The 13,884-nt window shown below is 33.9% G+C and overlaps 1 protein-coding gene across 3 annotated transcripts; it reads right to left on the bottom strand.

Annotated features, from left to right (window-relative positions):
* Positions 1-452: 452 nt before the first annotated feature.
* LOC131176788 (uncharacterized) lies at positions 453-6,406 on the bottom strand. Of its 3 annotated transcripts, none has more exons than XM_058141823.1 (9): positions 6,109-6,406; positions 5,893-6,009; positions 5,618-5,797; positions 5,212-5,291; positions 4,328-4,367; positions 4,106-4,213; positions 3,581-3,661; positions 3,257-3,379; positions 453-946 (listed from the first exon to the last, which is right to left on the bottom strand). In XM_058141823.1, the coding sequence occupies exons 1-9, from the start codon at positions 6,238-6,240 to the stop codon at positions 941-943; spliced, it is 867 nt and encodes a 288-aa protein (XP_057997806.1). In that variant the 5' UTR covers positions 6,241-6,406; the 3' UTR covers positions 453-940. The 3 variants fall into 3 exon arrangements, with proteins under 3 accessions (XP_057997806.1, XP_057997805.1, XP_057997804.1); XM_058141822.1 differs by lacking the exon at positions 453-946 and adding an exon at positions 1,823-2,280; XM_058141821.1 differs by lacking the exon at positions 453-946 and adding an exon at positions 1,823-2,114.
* Between the last annotated feature and the right edge of the window lie 7,478 nt (positions 6,407-13,884).

Raw genomic sequence — 13,884 nt, 5'->3', positions numbered from 1 at the left:
AACTTGCGTGCATTGAGAAGACTAGCTAACCTGAATTTAAAATGAACCTAATATGTTAAATTTTTTTATAATTTTAATTAATAAAATATTATATATTTAAAAATTATTAATTGATTTAATATAATTAAAGATGATAATGAATTTGATACTTTTAAATATTTGGTCTATTAATCTTATTGAAATGAATTTGAATTATATATAATTAAATTTAGGATACATTTAAATTTAGAATATATATAGCTGATAATGAGATTGAAATATGTTTTTTAAAAATCACATCTCTAAATTTTATTAAATAATAAATTTAAGAATTATTTAATTATTTTTAAAATTTTTATATTTGAAACATATTAAATTTGACCAACACCACAAAGATCATGAGCTAACCAAGCAAGAATCCCATCCGGTGACCTATCAAAGTGATAAGCACCGATAGAAAGGCCAAGCAAAACTGGCCATCCAATCAGCTAAGAAGTTCGCTCCTCCGTATACATGAATAAATTGAATATCCCAATCATCAGCAACTTCCATCTTCATTGAAATCCCCAGAGAATGCAACATTAGCGGACACTCATACTGACCTTAAAGAATAGCAATAGCAATTCTATTCACTCTTGAGCAACAACTTCCGAAGATTCATCCCCCTATGTAATTTCACACTTTCCAAAATACCCCACAACTCAATTGCTAGAACAAAGCATTGCCCAAGATTAACAACTAAAATTTTGCACCACTAGCTATTCGAATCTCTAATCAAATCTCTTGCGGAAGCTTCACCAGTAGCAGATCTTTGAGAGCCATCTGTATTGCGTTTGAAAAAAAATCTCCTGCCTGTGGCTTCCAACCAATCAACGAATTAACTCTTTGGTGAAACATGTCCACTTTTAGCCTGGACTGTCTTCAAGAATCTTTGAAATCCTTGGCACTACTGATAACATGGTCAACACTAGAAATATATGATTACATGTTAAGACCCATATTGGTTGGGCACTAAACAAAAATGTTTTATATATGATTTACTAATCCTAGCCCCACAAAACAACTTTGAAAACATAGTTAATTCGATTCATTTTATCAATATGACATCCGAGTTTTAGTCTTAAATGTGAGGAAGGGTGTTAAATTCCACATCAATTGAGTATTCAACATAAATTCTTCAGATGTGACTCATACACACACAGAGACACACATATTCAATCCTACAAACTTCATACACTAAATGTTTAGTCTTAAATTTGAGGAAGGGTGTTAAATTCCACATCAATTGAGTATTCAACATAAATTCTTCAGATGTGACTCACACACACACATATATATTCAATCCTACAAACTTCATACACTAAATGTTTAGTCTTAAATGTGAGGAAGGGTGTTAAATTCCACATCAATTGAGTATTCAACATAAATTCTTCAGATGTGACTTCAACAATCGTAGTCCTATAAAATGACTGTCGAGGTGAAATTAGCCTCAATTAATTTTATCAACAAGAAAATAATTATTTAAATTTTAGTGCAGAGGAATTTTTTAGGTTCTTTTAGTCCCCTAACCCCATAGTAAAATATGCACTACTCTTCTACGGTTGTTAGCGTTTAGTACAGAGTCAGATGTTGATTTTCTTAGTGCTAGTTTTGATCGTAATAGACTAAGGGGTTCCTCCTTGCAAGTGGGTTCAGACAAATGGTAAGCATTTCTTGGAGATACTATGCACCAACATGGGTAAAAGAGAAATTACAGTTTACTTCTGCAAGAAAAATTTGTCATTGAATGCTGTATATTGGTTAGTTTCTTAAAATAATAATAATTAATCAATTATATGAAAGATGAAAAATCACTAGATCAAGCTAGTTTCCTTTACGATTTAACAATCTAAACAAGTTTTTTTAACAAGTCCAGACAATTTTACAAATGAAAACAGAAGTTACAAAGGCCAAAAACAAAAGCAGCGGAAAATGTTGAGTCAAACAAAATTTCCATTGCCAATCCCCAATTTAACAGGTCTGCTATGCAGGATTAATTGCATTAGCGATGCATAAATAAATAGTCTTCACACAAGGCAACCGTGTTGTTTTAGACAACTTCGGCTCTGAAGTCTTTCATTCTTTGTGCATTCCTCCTAGAAATTGAGAGATCTATTAACACAAATCAAGGAGAGTTGCAACTAAGAGAATTGCCTATGCATATAATTCAAATTTAATGTCCCACGGAAATTTCCACTTCTACTCGCAATGTCCATCATGCCCTCTCCACAAGGAAACGAGGTCAGTTCTTACATTTTACTTCTGAAGTGCAAACCAAATTTATTAAAATGAGAAACTGAAGTCATCAATTTCTACTCTTTGCTACACGTATATACATGATTTCTTATAGTGATCTCTAATTAAATGAAAAAAAAAAAATCCAATGCATTTCTGCACAACCAACATGATTCGTCACAGACAATTAACTTATGCAACAATATTCATGAATCCCGGTTGCAATGAAAACAAGTATAACACTGAACAACACTCTGCATATCATGTTGACAGAATTTGGGTCCCGGTCAACCATGTGGGTCCACCTGGACCCATAAGCTTTTATTTTATGCGAATGAAAGAAAATAATATAAAAATATATATTAGCAGGAAAAAAGACAAAATGCATAACTGTAAGGTAGTTATACAAAATTGGACAGTGTATATATATATATATATATATATATATATATATATATATATATATATATATATATATAAAGGAAAAGCCATATGTGAAGTTGGTTACCATCCTTTGTTTTAGAAAAATAGAAAACAAACTTTGTTTTTAAAGTGAAAAGAAAGTAACAGTAACAAAGATGAGCATTTGATATTGTTGGCCTTCAACACTCTCATTCTTTAACAAGTTAAGGAGCAATTGATTTTGCAATTAAGGTACATATTTAGACTATGGTTATATGGATTGATTCACACTAATTACATGTGACCCTAAGACTAGTGATGCAAATATGATTGGACTTGAGTTTATCCATGTATATGGTTTAAGAACCATATTTCTAGTTTTTCTTCAGATGCAAACACCAAGTCTAAGGTTTTCAAATATAACCAAAGTGATATAGACATATAGTAGAATTCCTGCTAAGCTATAACAGCCCCTAAGGATCCATATCGGTGGTTTCTAGTTTTATAAAGCACTTTGTCTTCAAATGTTTTTCTAAATCCTAAGCTATGCTTTTGTTGGAGTAATACTATTTATCTGGTATGGGATAATGGAAAGGATTACCTGAAAATCTTTTAACAGAGAATAGCAGCACCTTTGCTCTGCCATTGCTGCAGCATACCTCTTCTTAAGAGCATCGCAAGCCTTCTGCTCTTCCTGAAGCCCTACTTGCACCTTTTGTAGCTTCTGTATGATACATTCAGCAGCAGTTACCCCATTCAAACAATTTAAAACATGTTCATCCCAAAAGATATGCAGATGTGAACTGCCAGTGATAGCAATATGAACATACTACCTCGGAGATATTTTCAAAGTAGAATGTACACTACTCATGTTAATATTTCTCCAAGTTTCATTTATGAGAGAAGATCACAATTGGTCAATTACCCGCTGGCTGCTCTTTACAATCCCTTCCATGGAACCAATAAGCTTCATGCGACCATCAGTACTTGTAATGGCATCCTGAAACTGTAAAAATTAATTGCAAAGCAAGTCATCATCAGTGAGAATTAATTTTTCATGGACTGTCATGCATACACCGATTTAGCATACGAATGAAGTTTTTCAAACCAGCTAATGTTAAGCTCCATTGTCTCAAAGAGAGACGGGTAACCAGGATGCAGGCCTTTACAGAATGAACGCTAGAAGTGCGATTTTACAGGAAGTAACAGACAACATTTTATGTTATTTTGACATCATACTACAAGAAATTATGTCATTCCAGTTACCAACCAAATCAGCGACAAATTAGCCAGGAAAACCTAAATTAGAGGTATTCACTAGAAAACCAGAGAAAGAAAAGAAAAAGGACAAGGAAATTAACAAAGGATCACCAGATGGTGCATGCAAAACTTCACTAGTAAAAAGAGAATGTTACAAAAAGTTGAAGAAGATTCTTAATTTGAGCCATACCTGTGAACTTATCGAATTCAACAAGGAAGTTTCCTTTAGCATCAGTTCTTTAATCTCCAAAAGAGCATTATAGGTTGCATAATATTTGCGGGTTTGACGATGTTTTTCCTGCACATTAATGAAGTAAGAATACAAGGTCTTGTCACTAAAGAGCCCAAGCAAAGATAGCTTAAGGAAAAACTACGAACATGAAGCCAATAAACCACACATGGCATATAAAACCTGGATATAAGCATTCAGCTCTGAAAAACGGCGTTCATACCTGAAAATAAAGCTTCAGATCAGTATCACACTTACACAGTTAAATTTGATAGCAAGTATGCAAATACAGAAATGTAGCGCCATGATTATGTTATTCTTGGTCAATTATTTTTTACGAATAAGAGATTGAAATGGAGCTAATTCTATAAAGTATGATCATGATGAATCATTTAAAAGATGCCACTTCTAAAACAAAGCTAAGCACCTGGATGAGAAGATCCGAAGTCAATAAGATATGAAAAAATTGTGACAACCTAAAGTGGCATGAATTGAGGTGAAAATAAGAAGTTACGAGACAAAGTGGCCAGTAGAACTTAGTGACTTCACTGCATTACTAAGACAAAAGGGAGATCATAAACAATATGCATGAAGACAATGTGAAAGGACAGTGTTTCCAGGAATTTAATCTAGACATGGATATTCATGAATCTTGAAAGTAGAAAGGGGAGGGAGGTTGTTAGGGCTGTATTTCACTGCTTATATGCAAAAAAGTGGTCAGACATAAATAGCTCCGTGATAATATGACATAATTTTGACCAGTCAAGTGGCATAAATTCAAAAATAACATAAACTCCTAGTTCTGGAAAATTCCAAAGTAAAACCAAAGTACTTACTCTTTACCATGAGAATTCAATTAGACAGACTTGATTCTTGACAATTAACATGTAAAAGATGATAATTCTCATGTGAAAATAAAAAATAAAAAAACATTCTCTGATATTTTGACAAGTGCATTATTTGAAGAATTCAAAACATCTCAGTATAGTAGATTGATAACGAGTTAAGTTGCAATCAAACCCAAAAAGCAAAGTGAAAATGTAACGCGAAGAAATGAAGCAGCATACTGAACGAGTTCTGACTCGGTTGGAATGTCATCAATCTGCCGCTTCACTGACAGTATTGCTCTTAGTTGTGCTGCTTGTTCCTACCACAGAAGTATTCACACTTTTCATCTACAAAGAACTACATAAATCAAAATGAAAAACATAATTACGAAACTAGTAACACAAATTTAGGCTTCTTCGCACGATACCCAGCAATATGAAGAGCCTAAGAGCACGTTTATTGTCTTTGCTAATACTAACTTTGAGATAAAATGTCAGCAGGAATGCTCTTTGGCAATAGAAATAAATTTTTACAATTTGATTTTCATGTGCCAAAAGCGAATTTTGAGAAAAAAAAAAAAAGTTCATTTAAGCTTTTGATAATAGTTGTTGAATTATATTGATAACTTGCGATATCCCATCTCACCTTCTTTGCAGAGTTAAGTTTCTCCAGTGAATCTGACAATACACGATCGAGATCCTCAGAAAGAGTCTCGATATCCCAAGCAGCCGCTATCTTATCCTCCAATTCATTAACCTCAGCTTGCAACTGAGAGCGCTTGTCATCGTAAATAGATTGCAAAACAGATTCTTGCCTTTCCAGAGCCTTTAATCCACGAACAAGATATCAGTTAAAGTTAAAAACTTTGAATTAAAACTCAAACGATTCAAGTCATTGAATATTGTTTAGCATTGCAGAACCTTCAGTGAGTACAAAAGAGGAAGCAATTTCTGCACTCCGCCATTTGCAACTCCTTTCTCCTCGATTCGTTGGCGTAAATGCTGCAAATCAGTCAAAAGATTCGTCTTTCTCTCATTCTACACATCTTAACACAGTTAGGAATCAAAGATCATCATCGAATAACAATAATAAACCCTAATTACAATTACAAAAATGACAAAATAGATGTTGCTCACCTGTTTATCCAAATTGGCACTCAATTCCTCCATTGAGGATCTCGCATTGTCCAATTCCTCCTCTTTCTGATCTTCAATTGAGGGTTCAGTGGAAGTAAACTCATCGAATCTGCCCTGCCCTCGCGATTCCATTAACGATTCAAGAATTTGAATTTGGGACAGATGGAAGAAGGCGCATCCCAAAATAATCTTCAACGCAGAACAAAATTTTAGTAATACAATTAAGGCAATAAAACGATGTCGAATCCTACGGTTGCAGGCTTGCCTCTGAGTTTTGAAGGGAAGTTAGACCTTTCCAGATTGAAATGGAGTTGAAAAAAAAAATGGGTGTATTTCAAGTTTTTTATTTAAAATAAAGTAAAATTGTTTTATTATAAAAAATTAAAGTAACATTAAATTTAATTTTTAATGTTTTTAATTAATATATTTAAGAAAATATTTTTTTAATAATAATGTTAAATACACTTTTTTGTTACAAATGTTAAGTAAACTCTTAATAAAAAAAAGTGTAATAAATTGAAAATTAGGTCAATTAAGGAATTTTATTTAACAAAAAAGAAATTAATTAGTATAAGGTATTAAAATATTTATATTTTATAAAAAAAATATAATGGGTTAAAAAATGGATATTTAGAACTTCCTACTGGCTTTGAGTCCTCTGTGGCTTTCTTGTTAAATTTGTTTTTTGGCAGTGGCTTTTATTTTTCAACTTTTTCTTGTCATCTTTCTGCAACCCTACACCTATGAAGCCATCTTTATGTGTGGCTTTGTGGCTCTGGGAATTTAGGATGTCGCACTAGAGGTGGTGCCACAAACCTAGGTTGCTTCTTTTGGAATTTTACTGGAGGTGTGGGATTTTTAACCTTATGAAAAAAGTAGTTTGGCTATTGACCAGCTCTCTTGTTGACTCCCCTGGTACCTAGGTATCTATTGGAACTCTGGTACCTGTCACCTTGGTTCCTATCTTCCCAATACCTGTTACCTTGGTTCCTGTCTTCCTAGTACCTGTCACTTGGCCACTTCCTGGATGGTGAGTCAAATTGAAGACCTTTACTGGCTAAGCTTCTAGCAACCTTTGGAAGAGTTCCATAGGGTGAGTATATGTGAGGAGGACCTTTGGATTTTTTGATTACCTCAATTTGAATCTGCAATCTTCTTAACTTATTGATGACACTCCTGAGGTCCACTATGATTGTATTAACAAAAGCCATAGGAGGAAATGGGTCTTCATCAATTAGCATTGCTTTTTCTTCTCAGGGAACTTTAAGACACCCTTATTGATGTGATCCTAGATCACTCCTCTGAGAGCCCAGCAATTGCTAGTGTTCTGGTTTTAGGAATCGTGGTACTTATAATAATCTCTCCCCTTCGTCCCCTCCTTGGTTGGAAGCTTGTGGTCAGGAAGGAGGTTGACGAACTTCTCCCTCAGCAAAAAGTCAAATATTTCCTTTGTCTTGCTGGTGTCAAAAGCTTATTGAAGGGGTATGTTTGAAGTGGACTGAATTTTTCTCTATGGAGTTGGCTTGTTTGGAACACATAAAGTAGGACACATACAGGTACCAATAGTTACCAGGTCAGTTACAACAAGTTCATAGTTATTTACCTCCTGGTAATAAGTTCCCATAAATGCTCTCTTCCGTTGTGACTCTTCCATTAATAGCTCCTCGTACTCAACTAATTTGGCAGCAAGTTCATAAAAGTCACTAAACTCTATCCCCTGAAATTTCTTCATTAACTTGAAGTGCAGTTCTCATTGAGCCATCTTCACATACTCGGTCTCTAATAAGAACACCTTGCACCTGTTCCTCATCTTCCTGAGTCAAGCAATGAAAGCATTAACTAATTCTCCACCCCTCTATGTCATCCTTGATAGTTCAGCAATACACACTTTTAGCTCAGCTTTGAAGAATTGAGTATGAAATAACCTCTCCATTTCTTGCCAGGAATACATAGAATTTCTTGGAAGGGTAGAGGACCAAACAATCTTAGCTTGTAACTGGCAAAATTCTCATAGTTTGCCAGTTCACCGCACTGAATTGTGAACGTTGCTATGTGCTTCAAAGTTGACTTTCCATATTCTCTTGAAAAAATATTGAAGTTAAGAATGCGATACCCTCTTGGATACTGGTTCTCCTCACCAATAATGTCTGTATATGGTTTATGAAACTCTAACTGACCAATTTGTCTAAAGCCAGGCCCATGCAGGTCCTACACAGCATCTTTAACAACATCCATGATCACTTGGGGTGCAACTGGGATGACAGGCACCTGAACTGCCGGTGTTGGTACTTGCGGTAAAGGTGTTTGCAACACCCCTTACCCGTCTACAGTGTAGCCGAGCAAAGTGTACTACATTCGGTGCTGGAGCACCCTATCCTGTCTTATCGTGTACAATATTAATTTAATATCTATTTAATTATATTATCTCACATGTAAAAATTTTTTTTTTCATACTTTACTTTTGTTGAGACTCAGATAGAGTCTCCTCTATTTTATTAGTACATTGCGGGTTCCATTGTTTACCTGTTAAAAACAATTTATGTCCATTTCATATGTCCATACATTATATCATTGCTCATATAAATTTTCAAGAAAATACATTTCATTTTATTCTTATAAAATTTACATACAATAATGTACAAATAATATACAATCCAAAAATTTAATTACATATCTCGCAGTTATTTACAATGTTACTTATGTACAGTGATCAAAAAGTAAAATCTAAATACACATAAGCCCTACCAAAATGGATCACGAGGTGACATCGACATCAGAGCATCTGCTCAAGATCCTAGCTGAGTCTCATCGTTCTCTGTGGATCGCCGGTGGTAGTCTCCTGTACTTACTGTAACACCCTCCCTGTAGCAACTCAGACATTCTACATTCCGGTGACGGTGTCGGTCCGGACAGCTAGAACGTCTGAAAAAATATTTAAATTAAAGTGAGGAACCATAATTAACTCAAATATTAATAAGAAAAATTTAGGAAAAATTTTAGAAATAAAACACAACAAAGTTAAATGAGTCGGTGCCCTAGTGATGGGTAACCCAGTAGGAAGTTGCGGTTCTCGCAACTAGGAGCCCTAGACCTAGGGAAAAATTTATAAAATAATTTTTGAGACTCCAGAGAAGGGTCATTGAGGTTCCTATGGCATTAGAATGCCAAGAAAATGCTTAGAAAAATTTTTCAATCGGTACAGATAATTTTAGTCTGTTAAGCCAAACGGAGGGCATTTTGGACATTTTGATCATTTGGCCAACTTGTCCAGTTAAATAAATAATTTATATAATATAAAATGTGAATAAATATTGCTAAAAATTAAATTGAAATTAAGTAGAAAAGAAAAATGAAAAAAATGAGACTTTTGACATCACATAAGATAATTAAATAACTCTCCACCAATTACAATTAAGCAAACTCATTAAAATGGGATAAATGAGACAAAAATGAACAAAAGAAATCTGCATCCCTTACCCATCTTCTTCCTTGGCGTGACCATTCACCAAAGAGACTCCACCATTTCCATCCCAACCAAGCTTCCTTTCCCACCATTTTACACCATAAAATCCCTTGCTCCTTTCATTAAAAATTTTCCTTACACCTAGAGCAAGTTTTAGGCAGCAAAAAGAAGGAGGAAAATAGAAGTTCTCAAGCTTTGGAAATTAGCTAAATCAAAGTTAGTGCCCAATTTATTCTCTCTCTCACTCAATTCATGTTTAAGAACATGATCTAAGTTGAAATTGTAAGTTTAATGCATAAATTAAATTTTGAGAACTTGGAGACTTAAACAAAATTAGGGTTTGCTCATGTAATGGTATATGAACATTGTAATAGTCAATTAGTGACCATTTGAATGTGTATGAGGAGGAATTGAAGTGAGTAAGGATGTTGGAGTTGAACTTAGGCATGCTGCCCCTGGTAACCTACAGGACTAGTTGTGAGTCCAGCAGGTTTGGGCAGCCATAAATGGAGTTGTATAGGTTCAATTGGTGCAAGGTAATTGGACATGAAACTAGACACATAATGGCACAACTTTGGTGAAGAAACCTTGCCCAGAAAACCAAACCAAGTTGACCTAAAAATTGCCCTAATCCGGGTGACTTGTATTCTACCTGGGCAAAATGACCAAATGAACAGTATTTATTTATTTAGTCATAACTCAGTGTAAAAAGGTCCAATTGACCTGAAATTTTACCAGCAGAAAGATGAGACATAGACCTACAACTTTCATGAAGAACACAAATCCAAATTCTGAACATAACCTAGTTAAATTGCCAACCAAACTTAGGTTACCAAATCTGGCAGAACCAGTTTTGCCCAGAATTTTAGATTATGTCCAATTCTGCCAGTTATGGTATTTAGGCCATAACTTGAGCTACAAAACTCCAAATGGAGTGATTCAAAAAAAGAAAATGTAACTAGACAAAATAAGAAACAACTTTCATGAAGACAATTTTGCCAAATTCCTACTGTACAAATGACCAATGGAACAGTAAATATGAGGCTTGAAATCTGAAAATTTTGAATAACTAACACTAAGCTTAAAAATGGTATTGGAAACCAATACCAATAATTTTAGAATGCAATGTATGTTGGAAGTATTAGAACCAATGTACCTATTGTGTATGCAAAAGTCAACATGTTAGTTGACTAATGAAGTGAATAGTAACACTTAAACTTAAATTTCAAGAATTACACAATTTAAAAGTGTAACATGTCCTAGTACACCTAGCAAGATTGGTTTGGATAGGTTGGCATGCCAATAGGGTTCAGTTAGCAGTACAGCACATGGCATTATGCCATTCTGTGATTTTATGGCCTTTAGCCATTCTGACATTGTGTTGAGACTTGGCCTTGAGCCTAATGTTATTACAGCTCATAACATGTTTTGTTGCACACCAAGAGATACATATGTGACCGATGGCATGACGGCCCGAGGTACTTAATAACCAGTGCCAGTTTACCCATTTATCCCGGTCCAATATCCAAGATAGGTTACTTGGGCAACAAAAAAAATGAAAGTGAACAAATTTAATGAAATAATGAATAGAACAGGTACATAATAAATAAGATTACCAATAATAATTGAAAAATTGTCTGCATAAGACATCAAAACATGTACTGTATATTTACTTCCTGTTATTTCTTTTTATTTTATTATTGGTCTGCATAGTATTCGTGTCACCTCACCGAGTGCATTGGTAGGACACTAGGTTTCATTTTGGGTATTTTGTAATTAACTTTTATTTTCTCATATGAAATTAAGACTCATGTAATGTATTTTGTTATCAATGTAAATAGTAGAAATTATGTTTATGAATGAAAAAGTGAATATTTATTTATGACTTGTATATGAATATCCTATGAAATGAAATGATGAGAAATGGGAGTATATTTGAGAAATATTGAGATTTTGTTAATGAAATGGAGTTTGGGATTGATTGAAAATTTTGGAAGTGTTTTCATAGATTCCGAAGAACTATTTCATCCATTTTTAACAAGCACTCTGTCGGATTTTCTATAAAATTTATGGAACCTCAAATAAAATTTTGATTTCAATAAATGACTTCAATGAATAATATTTCATGAATTATACTTCATAACTATTAAAGAAATAAATTAGGAAGGATAAAAATGATTAAAATAAAATAGGGTGTTTCGATACACTGTGTGACATATCTTACTCGGCTATACTGTAGGCGGGTAAGGGGTGTTACACCTACGCAAGGAAACAATTCATCGCACTAAGCATTTTCTGCTTAGCGGTGTAATAATTTGAAATAAAAATAACTAAATAATTGACATAGTTATTCTATGTATAACCTTATAAAGAAATATAGATTTCATAAATTTAAAGTCTTTTACATGATTATAAAACTTTGAGAGCAATTAAGTTAATCAGGATCTTTTATTCACATATTTCGTATTCAATCTTATTAAATCCATATTAGTGATCTCTTCATGTACTTATTTAAATTTAAAGTGTATTACTCATATTTGTACCCAAGTAACCTATGACAGATTATAGAGACTGGACACATGGGAGTATACTAGTTAGACATCCATATGTCTATCAAGTATACAATGGTTATGTCAGGCACAAGGCCAGTAGGCAAGCATAAGCCAGTAATGATAATAGGCACTATAGCTAACGGGTAGGCATAAAGCCAGTAGAATAATCATCTCAGACATATATTATCTGTCAATGATCATTCATGTGGGTAATACTGCAATCTGTAGTCCCTAATTGGTATACCAATCGATTCATGCTATATAAATAAGTCTAGATATACTTTGGGCAAAATAGTATTTATAGTTTCATTAATTCATTATATATATATACTAGTGATGTTTCATAGCATTTTCATGTCACCACATGCATATTCATGTTATCCTTATGTTTAACAAATTATTTTAGTTCATTCTATGTCATGTGCCAAGTCATTTTATAATCCTTTCTCAAGGTCAAGATTTGGTATCTTAAATTCACCTAGCAAATTGGTTAAGATATGGCCACTGTTTGGCTACACTCCCCTCATGGAAGTTGTTCTACTATGTCTTGTATTTGTTTTCCTTTTTAAATCATGTCATTTGGAGTTTTAAAACTCAAGTTATGGTTAAATAACCATAACTAGTTCATTAACTCATTCTAGTTCTAGAACTAGGCAGATTCTGGAGTTAAACTTTATCTAATTATTAGGACATGTTACAGCCACTTTTAGGCTTAATATTCTTCATAAGAGTTGTTACCCTATGTCTTAGGATCACTCAAATTTAAGATTTACAATTTTTCAATTTTTGTAAAATTAATTATGGCAAACAAACTGGCCTGGACTCAGGTACCCTGTGCCTTCAGGATTCTAGGTTCAGGTCAGTGGATTTGTCTCCCATTTTAGGGTTTTTACACTCAAAATCTGATGAAGGTTTCTAAATCAAAGTTGGATCCCTATCTGTTAGGTTTCTAGAATAGTTGGGCTCATCCCATTTAGAGTTTTCTACTAAAAGTTGAACACTGTTCTGAAGTCAAGTGGTTATTTTGTTCAGGTTTTGGCATGCTGGCTTGACCTAGCCAATTGACCAAGTTCCTTTTGCCAAAACTGGTCGGGTGAGCCTAAGTCCAAAATTTCTGGGCAGTTTGGTTATGGACAGTTTTATTGACCTAATTTGTACTAGTAATTTGATTTGTTTAGAGGCAGATATGGGTTTTGTATTCTTCATGAAAAATGTGCTCCTATGTCTAACATTTCCAATGGTATAAAAATTAGGTTATTCTAACCTTTCTAGAGGAAGTTATGGCCAAATGAACATATATTCATTTGGTCATTTTCCTGGGTTTAGGTTATGGTCATCCGAATTCCAGCAGTAATTAGCTCAAGTTGTGGACAGTTTTTGGGCATGGTCTCTTCATAAAAAAATAGGGAATTTTGACCCTAGTTTCATCTCCAATTAACCTCACACCAATTGGAGCAACACAACTCTATTTATAGCCCAAAGACTACACTGGACTCATAGGTCTGAATTCTTACATAAAAATTTAACACTCCCAATTCAATTTCTCCCAACTCTCAAACTTTAATTAGCATTCAAGGTACTTCTAATTGTCAAAAAATCATCTCAACATCATCAATTTCAAGTCATATACCAGATTTCCCAAAGTTAGGTCAAAACCCTAACTTAAATTTTCATAATTCATGCTCAATACATGGAATTCACAATCTAACTTAAATACACTCATCACACACCAATACTAACAATTTTAGAATAATAAAAACA

The sequence above is a fragment of the Hevea brasiliensis genome, unplaced genomic scaffold, assembly GCF_030052815.1.
Source record: "Hevea brasiliensis isolate MT/VB/25A 57/8 unplaced genomic scaffold, ASM3005281v1 Scaf242, whole genome shotgun sequence".
Taxonomy (NCBI): domain Eukaryota; kingdom Viridiplantae; phylum Streptophyta; class Magnoliopsida; order Malpighiales; family Euphorbiaceae; genus Hevea; species Hevea brasiliensis.
Note: the sequence above shows the minus strand (reverse complement) of the source record. Positions and strands in the feature narration are given on the sequence as shown.